The sequence below is a fragment of the Asterias amurensis genome, chromosome 5 (genome assembly GCF_032118995.1).
Source record: "Asterias amurensis chromosome 5, ASM3211899v1".
NCBI lineage: Eukaryota > Metazoa > Echinodermata > Asteroidea > Forcipulatida > Asteriidae > Asterias > Asterias amurensis.
In genome coordinates this window covers 8,417,987-8,436,026 of record NC_092652.1, presented here as the reverse complement: position 1 = coordinate 8,436,026, position 18,040 = coordinate 8,417,987, and the positions used below count along the sequence as shown (strand labels likewise).

The following is an 18,040-nucleotide window of genomic DNA, read 5'->3' as shown; positions in this document are numbered from 1 at the left end:
TTCCTTCCATTGTTTTAACTGTTTTTCAATGTTTAAAGAGACGGTACATGTATTTGTTGAAGAGTTTTTATGCCCCAAAATTTGAGTCTGAGAAGTGTTACTTACTTTCAGTTCAGTGATGTTTCTCAGATTGTGTATTCCTAATCCTATATATAAGAATTATTCTTCCCACAGGGACATTTTGCTCCAGATTTTCACCGATATCTCATTAAAACTCAGGAATGAACTCAAAATCGTACAGACCACATAAAATCTAAAATGTGACATAAGCTTGGGCGATACCACGATATTATCGAATATCACGATACTAATTTGGAAACGATTTCGATATCGGATCGATTTGGTTTTAATCGAAGAATCGATAATAGCGATATATCACGATATATCGCGATATATTGCGATATCGATAAAGTATCGCAATATCGCGATGTATTTCCTAGCTGAGACATCTTGCACCCCATAGGTTTGGAGTAAAACCAGAAAAATAGGTCATTAGAACACCTCTCTTATGCTATGACTGTCTCTTCTACAACTTTCACTGGGAGTTTGAAGACTGATGATGTCAAATTTAATTAATTGCGATTATATCGAATATCGCGATATATTGTCGGCGATATATCGTGATTAAAATAAATCGATATCGCCCAAGCTTAATGTGACATCGAACAAACTTTTTTAAATGTTGACAAAAATTGCTCTTAATAAGAATATCAAACACAGTTGGCATTTTACATCGTAAGACTAGTTTCAGCTGTTTGTAAAATTGACCCCTGGGCACTGTAGTTGTAACACCTCACCTCTCCATTGAAATACATGTTTGGGATCCAAAAAATAAGAGTACATGCTTAAAATTATTACATGTACATGATTCTTAAACATGGTGAATGTCCTTGTACATTAAACATCATACAGTGTACATGTACATGTATGTAGATTCATTGTACTGTACATGTACATGTAAGTGCATTGTATACAAAAAGCAAGACTTAAAGGCAGTGGACACTATTGGTAATTACTCAAAATATTTATTAGCATAAAACCTTACTTGGTAACAGGTAATGGGGAGAGGTTGGTAGTATAAAACATTGTGAGAAACGGCTCCCTCTGAAGTGCCATAGTTTTCGAGAAAGAAGTAATTTTCCATGAATTTGATTTCAAGACCTCAGATTTAGAACTTGAGGTCTCGAATCTAAACGCACACAACTTCGTGTGACAAGGGTGTTTTTTCTTTCATTATTATCTCGCAAGTTCGATGACCGATTGAGCTCAAATTTTCTACAGGTTTGTTATTTTATTCATATGTTGAGATACACCAACTGTGAAGGCTAGTCTTTGACAATTACCAATAGTGTCCACTGCCTTTAAAACTCAGGAATGAGCTCAAAACCGTACAGACCACATTATCTAAAATGTGACATCAAACAAACTTTTTTGAATGTTGACAAAAATTGCTCTTTATAAGAATATCAAACACAGTTGGCATTTTACGTCGTAAGACAAGTTTCAGCTGTTAGTAAAATTGACCCCTGGGCACTGTAGTTGTAACACCTCACCTCTCCATTGAGATACACGTATTATGGGATCCATAGAATCAGAGTATATATTTAAATGTACATGATTCTTAATCATGGTGAATGTCCCTATACATTACACATCATACATGTACTGTACATGTAAGTGAATTGTATACAAAAAAGCAAGACTTAAATGCATCATGCCAATATAGGTCAAATGCCGCCAACCAAAACCTTAACCAACTACTAAGCCCTGAAAATGACTAAATCAGATTGTCCTGGCTTAGAATGACCGCCATGGGCAACCTCCTCACCCCCCCCCCCCCCCCCCAACAACCCTAATAACAATTGAATTGAGAAATGATAATGTCATATTTCAGATAGCAGCACTTAATTGCTTTCACGTTTTTTCTGTCTGCCTGGCTCGGCACATGGCGCTACCTCTTGAAGTCGGCCGATGTGCCGGGGACCCAAACACTGCGTTATGAATCCCAGATGATGAACTGAGTGGTTTTTGAGTTCATCCAATGGTCGTCTGATCTTCCTGATGCTTTCAGTGGATTTATAATGCAGGTTAAGATGCACTCTGTACGGTGAGTATCGGTATGTACTTTGTACATGTACATTGTACCATCACCTTGTAGGATTGTAAATTGCCAGCCTGAATGCTAAATGGGCCACTTGACAATACCCACTACACCCCACCGACCCCTGCGTAATGTTGCTATCATTAGATTTATTTCTTTAATTAAAGGATGTACACATTAGTTTGGAAATCACTCTACTAAATGGCAATACAAAAAATTGGTTAGAAGCCTATACAGCAACTTCCAATTGGTATAAAGCATTTTGAGAAATTTTGTTTAAAGGAACGTTGCAGAATTGGTGAGGAAAAACCGTGAAGATCACAGATTTACATAAAACTTACACGGTCTAATGATGATGACAGTTAGAAAACATCCCTTGAAATATTTCTGTCTGAAACGTCATATTTGATGAGAAATAAATAATCTAATTTCTCATTTGGGGTTTATCGCTCAGTGAGCGTTTTATTCATTTTTATTTTGGCAGCGATGCAATGTAAAATTTGACTAAACTCTCATGACCCAGATGGCCAATCGATCTCAAACTTCTACAGGTTTGTCAGTTTATGTAATGGTGGATTACATAATGTGCTTACACTACCAGCAACTTTTTTGCTAGCAAACCCAATTCTGTAATGTTCCTTTTAGTGTTACAAGAATTTGTACAAAAACAATTAATGTTACTTGTTCCTCTAACTATTAAAATGAATGTAATGTACACTCACATTACATTTGTGATGTGTCAGGGTCGACTGGATATGAACACCGAACTCAAGATCTGGTGTATCTGATCAGCAGGGTGTGGGTTCGAGTCCTGGTCGTGACACTTATTTAAAGCAATACACCTGACCAATATTGGTACAATCTTCCAATATGACGTAAAGCCGTGTATGATGTAAAAGAAGGGAAAAGACTTGATCGGAAGCATTACACCACAGCAACATGTACATGTATATTACATGGTACTACATGTATTTTCATTTTGTGGCGTGTCATGGCCGAGCGGTTAAGAGCACCGGATTCAAGCTCTGCTGGTTGATCAGCAGAGTGTGGGTTCAAATCCCGGTCATGACACTTGCTACATAAAATTGGGGAGGTAGTGCTTTCTGCTCTACCGGCCAGGCTTCGGGCTGATGATACCCAAGCCTACATCCGTATGGACTGTAAAAGGGGTAACCCTGTTTCAGCCCTAGGAGTAGGTGGCAACGGCCTCTGGACAAAAATTATTGTAGCCCACACCTTAAAGTGGCCTTCAGGCCTTGTGTGTCTGGCGACTTGCATTAAAAAAAAAAAAAAAAAAAAAAAAAAAAAAAAAAAATAATAATAATAACAATAATAATAATAATACATAAAAATGTAGCTCTGCATTCCATGCAGGAAAAATACACTGAGCGTTTTGATATGCCTATGGAGGTGGGATAAAGCGCTAAATAAGAATTAAGTATAATTATTGATATTAATATTACCATTACTTACAGTGTTTTAAACGCGGTATCTTACTAGCCCGGTAAGGCATCCTCCAATCCTATCAGATCCTCTCCACAAAAGACGCTTGCTCAAACCTCACCGACTAAATCATCCCTCCAACTTCCAAATGAAAATAACGCCTCCAACGTAAAAACACAACCACCCCCCGAAAATAGAAAGAACAAAAATAACGTCTCCTCTGTGATCCTTGGTGGAAGGTGAAACGAAGGAGCGTTTGTTTATTCCAACCGAGTGAGTTGATTGGTGAAGAAAGCGCCACAGGCGTTCGGAGACGCGGAGCGTTTTGTTGTGCCTAGTCAGGTAAACTCTGATTGGCTTATGGATTTGGGTGAATGGTATGGCCCTGGGGTTGAGTCTTTTCAATTAAGGATTTGTGTGTAGGATTGGGAGATATTTAATAACTGGACGGCGATGAGAGAGAAAATCATTTGTGGCGTAGTACACCGACATGTAGATGTACATGTTGGTGTTGTATGCATTTATTGATTGCTGTTGTACTTGTGTGCCACTGTATTTGAACGCTGATGGATTTCCAAGTGAGTGGAAAGTTCTAACTGCAGAATTTATTCGAGATGAGAATTATGATGGGACATATGAAAACTAAGAAGATAGAAACAGTCATTAAGAAAGGTTAACATTATAGTAATGTAATGTAATGTACTTTAATAATTATGAACTAAAACTGAACTTAAAATAATGTAAGACAATTCCTCAACCCATTATTAAAACGATTTGGGGTTAAACAACACAAAATTTACGAGAGCAGGATTTGAACCAACGACCTCCAGTTCAACGTGCTGTGCTCTACCAATAGACCGATCCAGTAGGCTCCGCCTACGACGCACGTGTGAGCAAGAACACGTGGGGCTCTCCAATGCCTCTCTGCACATTTCTGCCACGCGCGCAAAGATACCTTAGTGTCGGACCTTCGTTGCGTTGTTATTGGTCAATACGCAATGGGGCGGACCTTAATGGATCGGTCTAAATTGAGCCTAAGCCCTATGTTGGCAGTCTCCGTATTTTGTTAGTATCTTTGTCCAGGTGTGCCAGTCAGAAGCCATACATGTACAATTGTTAGAAGCCATACAATTGTTAGTTGCCATACATGTAGCCGAAGATCATACCCAAGTAAGTTTATGACACAGCCTGTGAAGAGTGGAGTCTACTACCACACAATGTACATCTGTGCCTCCAGCAACATGCATTAAGTACAAGCACTCACAGACACAGATGAGATTTGATGAATGGGGAAAATCCCAGGCCTGGAATTAAACAGATTGATGGCCTCTGTTGACTGGTCTTGGCCTTGGTGTGCCTTCAACAGACTTTAAGACTTTCCAATGGAAGTGAAATTGGCCTTACTCTCTCAAAGATGAAATCCCAGGCCCTTAATCCAGAAAAGTGGCTTGAGCGCATCTGGGAAGGGTTCCTTCAAATTATTGACCCAGAATACCTCAATTTGTTAAAACATTTTCGAGTACAAAACTATGGGTTTGGAAACAATGTGGACTTCAACTCTCACAGGTTTGTTGTTTCATATGTCTGGTAACACACAGTGCGAGTGCAGATATTGGTCTCAAACTTTCACATTTTTTAAATTATTTAACCTGTACTTTGGGTCATGCACAAAGTGTACATTAGATAATTGTCTTTGATGATCACCAATGTTGGCCGAGTGCTTCAATATTAATGTTCCAAACCGAGGCTAAGGGAAAAAGTACAGTATGGTTCCTGTCAGGGAGATTGTTGTCCACCAATCAGAGAGAAATTTAGAAGGTTCACAGCTCTGCAGTGATGTTCGACAAAGGTGATAACATCATCACCGTCTAAAAATAACCAAAATTGTTTTCAAAATAATATGACATGCATGGATATTCCATGGTATTCTAATCAACATGACTGTGGTCTGATGTCATGGCCCTCACCTGGTCGCTCTCCAGTAATCATTGAGACTAATTAAAAGCGAATGTCATTTCGGAGCAAAGGCAGAAGTTATTAATTTGGCAATTAGTAATGTATGATGATTCACTTCAGTCTGGTTCTTCTTCTTTGAAGCAGAAAGGATTGCTACATGTATTGGGAGGTCAGTAAAATTGATTGAAACATTTTTGAGGGTGAATCTTTTTTATTTATTTAATCTCACTGGCATGGTTTTAGCCAGAATGTTGAAAATTGCATATTCAGGTACGAGCCTCAAAGTAACCCACGGCACCCAGAGCAATGCCGTGGTGCCCTTTGCTCTTGCTGCAGTGCCCATTGCCCCACGGCACCCAGAGCAATGCCATGGTGCCCTTTGCTCTTGCTGCGGTGCCCATTGCCCCTGCGGCACCCAGAGCAATGCCGTGGTGCCCTTTGCTCTTGCTGCGGTGCCCATTGCCCCACGGCACCCAGAGGTGCCCTTTGCTCTTGCTGCGGTGCCCATTGCCCCACGGCACCCAGAGCAATGCCGTGGTGTCCTATGCTCTTGCTGCGGAGCCCATTGCAAAGTTCCAATACAGTTTACATTTTCCTCATTGAGTGCCCCTTACCAGAGGAATATTTCTGTGCCACTTCAAGGGAGAAGTTCAAGGCCAGTGCATGGTACAGATGTACAGCGTCCAAATTGCTTGTTTAAAATATTCTCAACAGTATGTATTAACATTGAGGTACATGTATAGAAAGGTTTGCGGTAACACCATGTAATGTCTATCTCTAATGAGTTAGGGTGGTTCTGAAAAGAACCATTGGTTTCAACTCGACGTTTCGATCAGTATGCCGTACATGTTACACTGGAGCGCAGGCCACGAGGAAAATTTGAAAGCCTGAAATCTGGACAAATCCTGAGAAATCACACATTGGTAGAAATAATAATGACATTATGAAATAGAGCATGAAGCTCATGTGTATGCATATTGTGTGCTTTTGAAAATGTTTTTTTCTGATACACCATGTACACGTAACTAAAATCCTTGAACTGCCCTCTTGAAGGGGCACAGGAATTTTTCCGCTGGTAAGGGGGCACTTCTATAAGGAGGAACAGTGCAAAGGGCACCACAGCAAATGAACAGGGCAACAAAGAAAGTGCTGTTGGTTATTTCGAGACAGAGTTCAACACGTCTCCTAATTTGGGCATGTTTATTTTTGTGCTGCCGATATCTACTGGCATTCTATTTTGTGCTCGATCCACTGAGATTGCTCTAATTTCATTTCTGGACTCCCTGTGAATATCGGACAACGATCTTGGAACCAGCTAAATAGTATCCACTCCAAGTGCAAATGCACTGGGCATTCCAAAATTTAACACAACCCACTGTGTCCAAAAGCTATCCAGCCCTGATAGTTACTTCATTTCTTTTTCATGATTTCATTCCGTTTCTGGTTGGCAAAAAATATTTGGCCCTTAGAAAAAAAAGTAGAAACATTCTATCAAGTAAAAGGGCCGACCTACAAATACAAGTACATGTTCTTGTCAGTGAACCATGACCTACATGTAGTACACACAATTATGAATGTATGTTAGTAATGTGATATGTGTTTGTAAAATATGCATACAACAAACATCCATGCCTTATACATTGAGATTTTTTTGAAATTCCTTGTATCTGCCCTGTCCTCCTTTTTTTCCTTCAAAAATAACTAAATAAATAAAAAATAAATGAAATAACTAACTAAATAAAATAACTAAACAACCAACAGAATAAATAACTAAATAAATAAACAAATATATAAGTAGAAAAGATTAAATAAAACAAAATATGTACATTATATTCAAACAAAGTACTAGGAATAAAATGACTAAATCCTACATGATGACACTCATTGTACATACCCGGCGTACACACCTCTTCATCCGGTATACTTCCAACCCCGGAGTCAATGCTATCCCGATCACTCTGTCCAGTCGTCTCTCGTTTCTTAGGTAGGGGATTCCCCTTCAGTAAACACTTCACAATCAGAGAGATGTCCTTGTCAAAAGGTCGGAAGATTTCCCTCTTAGATGGTCCAGCCTTCTTTTCCTTCTTGTCCCCCATTACACCACGGAGGAAATTCAGAATCTCAGATAAACGTTTGCTGCGATGAGACCAGTTTTCAACACTGCTTGCTGTGATCGTTGTGTATGTACTCCAATGAACCAGATGGTACTATACATGTACTTTAATTGACTTCAATACGGAGAATGTACATGTATCCACAAGCAAAACTGAATGTCACATTTGAGTTTGATGATGAGTAAACCTCAGCAACTCATAATACGGGGGATGGAATTAAAAACGCTAACAGAGCGTATCCCCACACAGGAGGAAATCTCACACTGTACGGATGGCCCCGTAGTCTCTGGTATTCATTGCAACCTTGAAGAATGAGCAGTCATTCCAACCAAAGAAAACAGGTTAATTAAAGATACAAATGAGGCAGTGAAGTTAATGGTGTCTGGCTAAGGCACCACTCATCCACGGCTTACCACCCGGCGGCTTGTCCTTCTTTCCTGGTGTGGAACACTCTCTGGGGAAACTTCCCACGGAAGCTGATCAATCGGCCAACCCAAGATGAGAATAAAACACCGGTGAAATCAATAGCGGTGACTGACAATCGGTTAAATCGTTAAGATGCGATGATGACAGGCAGGGAGGGGAAGATGAATCCGGGATGTGGTAGGCAACCCTCCGGTGGCGTTAAAACTAAGATGTGTTTAAGACAGGGTTTGTTGATCAGCCCTCCCTTGGTACAGGTGCGACGTGGACGAGACTTCGTTATGGGTTCTGATCAATCTATTTGGGACGAAAAACCTTCACAAGTATAGGCTGACTGACTTCCTGTTGGAATTCGGCGATGCTAAGCCTGGCACAGTGAGGAACAAACACGTTAACACGACAGGAAGTAGGTAATGACATCACTGCAACATCGCTAGGAAATGTGGTGCCATCAAACGACGCAAAAAAACGGCACAGTGTAAAAATAAAATGTTCCAGCAGAATAAAAATGTAACTGAAATCAAAACACATATAAATGACAACTGGAAGAAATCAAGAGTGATTACAATCACATGGATGTTCTCACTGCAGTGGCACACTTTCATCGGACTCTGCGCTCATCACGTGACTACAGAGCAAACACCAGCAGAGCCACCGAAAAACATATACTCCTCAATTCCATACTCAGCCGGCCAAAAATGCAGTTGGCATATTTTTGTCACTTGGTGGGTGAGGACCACATGACCTGGCTTAATGACACAAGGTATGTGCCCATGTTATAATACAGCCCCTGGAATTGCTCTTATTAAGTTACCCTGGTTGAAGGCCCCCCTGGGGGAGAGGGAAGGGGGAGGTTAAGACAGTTCTCCCTGCCCCTACATGGCCTCCACGAGTCTGACTAATACTTCCGGAGGAAAGTCAAAGGGGAAAGAGAGAAGAAGAAAAAAGTTGAAAGATAGTGTAGCACAGTCAGACACTGTTCTGACAAAGACAATATCAACCGTATTTGGCCACCATGTTGTTGTTGCTTGCAGAGATGATCTTGGCCGTAGCCTTGAAACAAAGGAGTTTTGTAAGGAGAGGCACACTCTATGATGGCTGAGAAACAGTGGAAGAAGAGACTTTTGATTGGGCAACAGAACCCATTCAGCTCACCATTATTGTATTTATCACAGGTATGTATCCCATACAAATCTCATATTAATTATTTAAATGCAAAGAACACACATTTAAGGGAAAGTACATGTTTGGTAATTACTAAAAACAATTACACTGTATAACTTAAAAACTGACTTGGTAATGAGCATTGGAGAGCTGTTGATAAGTATATTGTGGGAAACGACTCCCTCTGAAGTATAAACGTAGTTTTTGTGAAAGAGGTAATTTCTCACTAAAATATTAAAAGACTTCTAGCTAGAAGTGTTTTATTCCTATCTGAAAGCACGAAATTCATCCAACAAGGGTGTTTTTTTCTTTCATTATTTTCTCGCAACGATGACCAATTGAGCCCAAATTTTCACAGGCTTGTTATTTTATGCTTATATGATGGGATACACCAAGTGAGAACACTGGTCTTAGACAATTACCAAACGTGTTCAGTGCCTTTAAATGCATAGGTAATGTACATGTACTTGTAATCAAAGTGTTAGCCAGAGGTATATTGGTATCTCTTGGACACACTGTTTTATCTGTTATTTACATAGTACATGTACGTATTTTAAGTGAACACTTTGGACACACAGTTTTAGTTTTTCAAATTTCCAGCAAGTTTAAAAATGTCAACTTTCTGGCTAAAACCTTGTGTACAAAGGCATGGTACACAACCTTGTGTACAAAGGCATGGTACACAACCTTGTGTACAAAGGCATGGGACACATCCTTAGTCACACCACAAACTTATGGTGCACTACATGTACCATGTGTAAAGCCAAAACTCTCTGTTTTAAGAAAATAGCGGTTGGCGTTGATTTATTTTCAAATTGCTGTATCGGAGACTTATCACTAGTTTGTAAAAAAACAAAATAAAGCTGACTTCTTCATTAGTACAGAACTTTCAATGTGTATTCAATCTTGCAACAGTTTTGATGATTAATTTGATGATTAAATTGATTTAATTGTGAATACACACATCACTTTGAGAGGAATTTAAACAAATAATAATCTGGAAAAAACAATCTGGACAAATCAACAATTTCCGTTAGTGCTACGTACAAGGTCTTTAATTGAATTGTCATTTGTCATACTCCTATTAATAAAAAAAATGCATAATTATGTTTGAAAAATTTAATCAAAATAAACAAATGATTGTTTGTCTTGGAAAATGAATGTTTTTTTTTTTTTTTTTTTGCCAACAATAACTTTCAAGACCACTCTTGATCAATAACCTCCATGACCAGGAGCTCCAAAATATGAAAAAAAGCAATTTTATGAAATCCACTCACAACCTTACAGTCTTAAACACACAAGTTACTGTTTTCACCAGGCAAACAGTAAAAAAAGTCTCTAAATTCAAGTCATGACACTGAACAGTAACTAATGTGATAAAAGTTAACGCTCAATATCAAACAAACATTCCCTTTAATGTACAGTGTACATGTATACATGTACTAACATGCACAATGCATGATGCACAGATAAACGACCTGCAGATCAAACTTGAGTGAACAGAAATTTACTTTTGTCAACTCCAAAAGGAAATGAGTAATTTCGTAACTTAATTTGTAAATAGGCCTACACGCAAACATACAGATGTACATTATGCATTAAACCTTTGAAGGACCTATAAGTAATTATTTTGAAGGCACTGTACAGGACCCCAATGTCAGAGCGCTGCTTAACAGAAAATTATGTTCAACATAAAATTATGCTTATTTTGTTCACAATATCATGTGCCTTTACAGGGTGTCTTAGCGCAAGTTTTTAAACTTGACGCCTCCAGCAAAGACTACTCTGTACACTCAAGCGTTTCTTAAACAGTTCCCTAAACCTGCGGGGCGCTTATTCTGTAGATTCAGAATCACATCAAACTGTCTCGTTTAAAAATAACTTGAAGAATCAGACTTTTAAAACTCCGAGTACCAAGTACCAATGCCCTTTTTAATATAATAACCTCCTAAATGACTGAGCCCCCCCCCTTTTTTTTTACAGCGGAAGAGTCCCCCCCCCCCCCAAAAAAAAAAAAAAAGTTCCTACACTCTTCCCTACTGCAACACCTGTACCCTCTCACCCCCACCATCCTCTAACAAATTCCTCAGATTAACAGAACAAAATGAAAACACAATGGAGAAGGGGAGGGGGAGAGGGGCAACACATTGAGCACCAAATGCCCTATTTTCATCAAGAGTCACCTACAACACAGGTACTCAATAATAATAATATGGAAGTCTTATATAGCGCACATATCTACCAACAAGGTACTCAAGGCGCTGAGTATTATATACAAATTTTCAGAAAGACAGGTTATTGCAGTGATGAATTCCTGAGACCCAATTATTTAGCACTTCATAAGGGTTTACAAGGTGCTAAGGCGCATACAGCAGCCACACCAGGAACACAGGGGCGAACCCCTTCTCCGAATTCTCTGTCAGAGACAACCTAACAGGTAATGATGTGGAAGGGAATTATGTTTGAATACAAGAGGTTCTACTCACCCTCTGGCGTTACAACCAGCATTTGACCCGCCCGATGAACATCGTCAAACTTGGCATAAATAATAGATAATCTACAAAAGGAAAGAACAATGTAACAAATTAATGACAAATTAATGTAAACAAATGAACAATACAAGAAAAAAAAAAGACTCTTCATTGGATTAAATGTTCTTTCAAGAAACTTTAAGGAGTTCTAAGAAAAAATATGGGCATCGGGAAAATCCTCACAGGCATTGTTATTTTCTTAACTGCTAACACTTTGATTGGTGTGTGTGTGTGTGTGTTTTCAATAGAGAATGTGAATAATAAACCACAAGGAAAACTGACTGGGGAAAATGTTTAATTATTCGGGGTTGAACACTTACAAGTTGAGCAACATAGGGTTTGAACCAATGACCTACAATATAATGTGCTGGCTGGCGCTCTACCAAGTTGGCAGTCTACCAATTTTGTGAAAAATCAGGACAAAATAGGGAGACTGCCAACACACTGCAGGTCTGGATACATGTACACATAGTACAGATATTACATCGTTGGCATGTTAGTCTACAGGTCATTGTTTCTCATCCCGCTCTGGTTAACTTTTCTTTGTTCAACCCAAATCATATGTTAAGCACTGTATACTTTCCCCGAGTTCCACAGGGAATAATGCTCAAGTGGAATTCCTAGCCCCCTCCATTCTAGAACAGATGTCTTACCACGCTTTTTACAGAAATAATAATTAACAATAGTGCTCATATCTGTCACTCAGTGAAACTCAAGGCGCTTCAATTTTCAGTATTTTCTTGCAAGGTACAATGTATGTGGGACTACGTTTTGAATTATGAGAACTGCTCCTAGAGCACCATGTAATGGTTTAACAAGGTGCTGTGGTGCAATATGCAGCGAATCAAACCAGGAACACCTTCTCATTTCGATTAGTGCACTGGGTTCCTTTTTAATAATGTGATTCGTAATTTTATAATGTGAATTTATGTTTACTTTTTAAAATGTTAATTTGTTTGTTCTTAACAATGTAATTATGCAGGACCCAAATAGAAACCAGTTATTTTTTACTGATTTGGTTCACCCTGGGTAAATAAAGGAAATAAAAAATTTTTAAAAATGAGTGCGTTACACAAAACACGGGACCAAAGGGAAAGACAAATCAATCTAATTCTCAAAGTTGGAATTAATCATACCTTGATGAGGGAATTCCCTTCTTTCCTAAGTCAATCCGTACTTTCTCTCCGACGTGTCTGTAGATCTCCACTAATGTATTAATAGCTGTGTCTCGGACCTGTTTCAATATAACAACAAAATAAAAAATAATATCAGGCATATTTGGTCCTTGAAAAAAAAAGTAGGAACATTTTTTAGTACACAAGCTGACCTTCATGTACAGATACATGTACATGTAGAAACAGACACCGATTTCACCAAACTCTTCCTAACTTAGGATTAATCCTAGGACTTACATGTAGGATGAGTTAAGTTCCGTATCCATAGACGTAGAACGCATTAAACCCATCCCAAGTCCTCGTCCTAACTCGAGATAGGATTAATCCTAATGTTTTGTGAAATCGGCTGCAGGATATAATCGACTTTTCAGGCTGTTTTATCACAAAGTTTCAGATGTTTTGAAAGGGCAAACAAAAATTGGAAACCAAAATAAAGTAGGAATACATGTAATATCAGGCCTGTAATATTAAAAATATAGAGTAAGAACAATTTAACCAACTCAAACAAATAAAGAATGCAGGGCACTCTTGTATGATCACCATTTTATGATCGTGGTCTTTCAAGGCCAATGGTTAAGCGCATCAAATTCAAGTTCTGATGGTTTAATCATCAGGTTGTGGGTTCGACTCCCGGTCATGGCACTGTGTCCTTGAGCAAGATGCAAGAGGCCTCTATCTATTAGAAAATGAGTGCACTACAAAACTGACTCAACTGTTGGCAGTGGAGCCCCTCTTAAGAAGCCTTTGTGAAATCGGACCTTAGTGGCTTCCCATATATATGAGGCATTCTGAGTGAATTCTTACCTGACTATTGGGGTCGCCCAGCAACTTGCAAATTGACGGCACTATTTTATTCAGTGAGAGTGTACCAGCACCAAACCTGGAGAACAAAACATTAAGGGGAGAATCTGTGTAAGTGCTAAATGTTAAATGTATTTCAACCACAACAACTTTTTCTCCAGGCCAAAGCTCTTAAACATTTGCATTGCAATCAGGGAGATTGTGCATATTTAAAATTACTTCAGTGAACTTTTCTGCTCCGACAAAAATGACAATTTCTGAAATAAATGTATTGTATTATTTTTTATTTTTGTAGATTGCAGGCTTAACACTTATCTCCTAATCTACACATTCATTGTATTTTGTACAATTCATAAAAAAACTGAATGTATGTAACTTTATCTATTCAGAGGTTTGCAAAGCAGTATCCCTAAAGAGTCCTCCTAAAAAACAAAACCGAGACACATAAACTTGAGCAACCAAACAGACAAAGAAATAAAGATCAACACTAAAATCAAACATGAAAAAACAACACCTGAAAATTAAAGACATCAACAAAGACTGGGTTTGATCTGATCTTTGCATGAATTCATCATTTTTCTCAAATTTTCCAGTTGGATTTGTTAAAAAGAACATTATGCTGTCCTGCACTTTACAGAAGAAAAGATCAACCTACGTAGAAGTCTGGGCTAATGATTTTAGAAAGCTCAGTGGGTGACAAACCTTTATCTCATAAAAAATAGATTTCCAGTCAAGCTTAGCATTTTGTGAACCTTATTTAACCTAATAGCGTTCAATCTTCAGACTTACTAACCAAATGACCCGGAAAATTCTAGATTTCATGCCCCAATTCATTTTAAATGAAATTCATCCATCTGCTCTACCTTACCACCAGTGTTCTGCTGGCCAAAATGTTCAAAGGGTTTGTTCTTAGTGTTTTTTAGTTACTGGCCGTCAGGACCAGTTACATGTAGTTTGTCATTGCACTCGTCCATTTGCTTTTTCAATTATAATCAATCTTTCAAATGAAATGGGGATGCCTTTCAACACTGAACTAGCCAGCCGGCCTCTTGACTTGGAATAGATTTTAACTGGACCTCATGTTTTTAACTGGTATTTTGCTACCAGACAACTGTTAGGGGACAGGTTAGTTAAGTGTTAAAAATGTGTTAACACTCATTATATATATTCATACTTGTGTATTCTGTCATACATTTATACATATGAAAAATGGACTTAAACAAAACTGCTGGACAAATAAAATGGTAAGCATGTTGGTTCTGCTGGCTAGTCACTAAAAACCAAATTCTTAAAGGGACGAATTCAGCAAACTGTGTGCACAGAACTTTTACTTTTTTTTCTCCCATTTTTCTCTTCTTTATGGATTGGGGTTTTTTGTTTCCACTCAAATACTGTGCAAAACTGCTTTCAATATCTGTCTCCCCTACCCTTCAATCAAAATATAATCAAAAACCAGGCTAATCAAACAAACAAATCCAATTTTTTTGTATTAAACACATACTTGGCGATATTTTGCATCCCAGGAAAAGACCAAACAGTGAGTCATCAACTACGCTACTGTTATTTTAGGGCACCCAACCCACTGACACACCATCTGGCCTCCAGGGTGGATAACAAATTAGTGAAGAGTGTTAATATTTCACTGTTCAGCTGCAGTTAATCACAGCTGCTGGGCATACATCATATCTGTGTTTACGCCACACTGACGAAATTATGATTCATTCCTGTGTGTGACTGTGGAGCACCACTAGAGGGCAGTAGACAAAGTGTATAGTGAAATTGTTCCAAGGAGTACAATCAATAGAGGGCTCACTTCTGATCTGTCACGGTGACCTTTACTGAAAAATGTACACTGTAACGTCTGTTCATTTGTGTGTGTGTTATTTAGGGCAAGGGTGTCTGTGAACATCATTGACGAAAAACCTCCAACCACATTCATGTACACACATATTTTAAAATAACAAAAAAATCATTCAAAAAGTATAATCAGTATCAGGTTAGGGGGGGGGGGGGGGGGGGGCGTCGTCATAAGACCATGTCACTAAGAAAGAAACCTTCAGATTCTACCGTGGAAGTTGAATTTCAAGGCAAACCAAAGAAGCCTTTCGCTCAGCACCCTTGATCCCCTTTAAAAAATATTCTGACTTTATTATCTTTTGATAGAAACACCCACTCATCAGTGAATGCATAGGTGGACTTAAATAACATCATCAAATTCCCACAATCGACTCAGTGAAATTGGGTGCTGCGCAATTATCAGGTATCCTTCAATACTCAGAAGGATATTAAATAGATTGTTTTTTTTCAAAAAGATATTACACAATGAGGGAGCCTTCTATGTTAAATGCAAGACCACCATGCTTGTCCAGTTGTGGTTTTCCTGACCCGAAGCTAAAATCACTGGCCTCGAGCCTGTGTTTCAGTACTAATATTTAGCCCTGCTTAAATACTTACACATTAATTGTCTGCATGAGACACAGTAATATTTCCTCCCGTACTCTCCAGCCTTTATGGGAGAAACCTTTCATCAGCCTCTCAAAGACGTACTGCAAGACAAAAAACATCAAGTAGATTCATCAGTAATTGAATATATATTTAGATATACATTGTACATGAATAAATAAAATTGCATGACCTGGTTTTTAGCCCCCCCCCCCCTCTCAAATAAAATAATAAAGAAAAAATCATAACAATAATAATAAGAATAATAATTCTTTGAAGAATTATTTCTTTTAACAAACCTTGAAAAATGATGTTTCAAAAGGAATTTTTATTTTGATTTTCTGCTTTAACAAAGCATCATCTGTCAAAAACACCATCATTTGTAAAATAATAAAAAAACACCATCTGCTGAAGATGACACTGGAATTGCAGAGAACTACAAAGGTCATGGGTTTGAATCCCAGCTGAGTAATATGCCTGTAATTTTGTTTCTACAGAACTCGGTAAAGTACTGAGTATACAGCGCACACACATCGGTCTAAGGGTGAAAACCAAAATCAAAATAGGAGAGAAAGTGGTCAAACTCTATAATCTACTTGTACGTAGGCTGGGATGGTATAGGAATACACAGTAGCGATTTGTTGAAGTGCACTCCTACACAGCCCAGTGGGTAAACCTAGGCCCACAATGAGAGCCACAGGGTTCTCCATTGAGCTGTGGTTGTTGACCTTAGCACCCAGCGACAAGTGTCAACGACAGTCATGCTTCCCAGACGTCAATCATTTGTTGTCTTTATCACCTAGGTATATTTCTCTGTCATGACTGTTATGCTAGTGAACACTTGTTGTCTTTTGATTCACGTCTCGTTTTGTTAAACAAATGCTGTTACACACCTCTCTGCTCCTGTGACTTAATTGTCACAAGGCCAAAAACCGCAAGGTTGAAAGCAAAACAAATGGCATGACGGGGGAAAGATGAGCACCATTGACTATGGTCCACACTTTCCTGAAGACCGTTCCTTGTTTGGGCGCGATTTGCTGGCTAGTCATAATGTCTAGGAAATAGTCAGAGCCTACTGAGTAGGTGTCCTTCAGATAGGCTGTCTAGCGTGTTCAGGTAGGCGGTGTGCGTTGTGTAACGCAAAACCACCCACAAAAATCACAAGTACTAGGGGGCCTATGTCTGAGAAGATGGGGTTCCCCCACGTGTTTATCGTGTATAATGTATACCATAATGTACATTGAACACCACATTTATTTGTACACGTACATGTACATGTTCATTTATCTCCGGGGAAAAAACGTTACATGTACATTGTCTATGAATGTTTAGTTGCCTTTGTCTGGTTAGAACTTGTTTTTGCTGTTCTTTGCTGTTCCTTGACAAGCCCTGTGTTTTTTTGATACAAGTCTCCCTGTTGGCTAAGTTGATCTTCTTAAAATTAAGAACGCTGGAAATATGTGTTAATGTGAACTGAAAAAAAAAAAAACATCGCAATATAGCAGAGCAGTTTAAGAAAAATTTACATAAAAAGCCTAAAAATGCAGAACATTAACAATGTTGTGGTATAACCATCAACATAATTAAGGGGGCTACCCTTTGTAATCCGTGTGTACGTGTACAAGATACACGGGAGTGTACAAGATAGACGGGATATTACATGTATTACATGTAGCCTAAAAATATCCCAACAGCAATTGTGTGGTGCCTTACATGTAAGCTTTTGCAGTGGAACCCTTTGCAGGGTTCCTATAACAAATTTTGGACATTTTCCTCCAAGAAGTGCCCCATCTACATGTATGGAGAAATTGCTGCTCCCCTTCAAGAGCAAAGTTCAAGGAATGCATGTCTGTACAATAACAGTACATTACATACATGATCAGTGCATTC

General features: G+C 38.7%; 1 protein-coding gene across 9 annotated transcripts in view; it reads right to left on the bottom strand.

The window, feature by feature from the left end:
- LOC139937683 (CLIP-associating protein 1-like) overlaps positions 1–18,040 on the bottom strand; it is a 101,868-nt gene that overhangs the window by 62,863 nt on the left and 20,965 nt on the right. For all 9 annotated transcript variants that reach the window (XM_071932941.1, XM_071932949.1, XM_071932950.1 and 6 more), the window contains exons 6-9: positions 16,163–16,254; positions 13,712–13,787; positions 12,869–12,966; positions 11,688–11,758 (exon numbers count right to left, since the gene is read on the bottom strand). In XM_071932941.1, the coding sequence (XP_071789042.1) occupies positions 11,688–11,758; positions 12,869–12,966; positions 13,712–13,787; positions 16,163–16,254 (337 nt within the window). The remainder of the gene's footprint in view (positions 1–11,687; positions 11,759–12,868; positions 12,967–13,711; positions 13,788–16,162; positions 16,255–18,040) is intronic.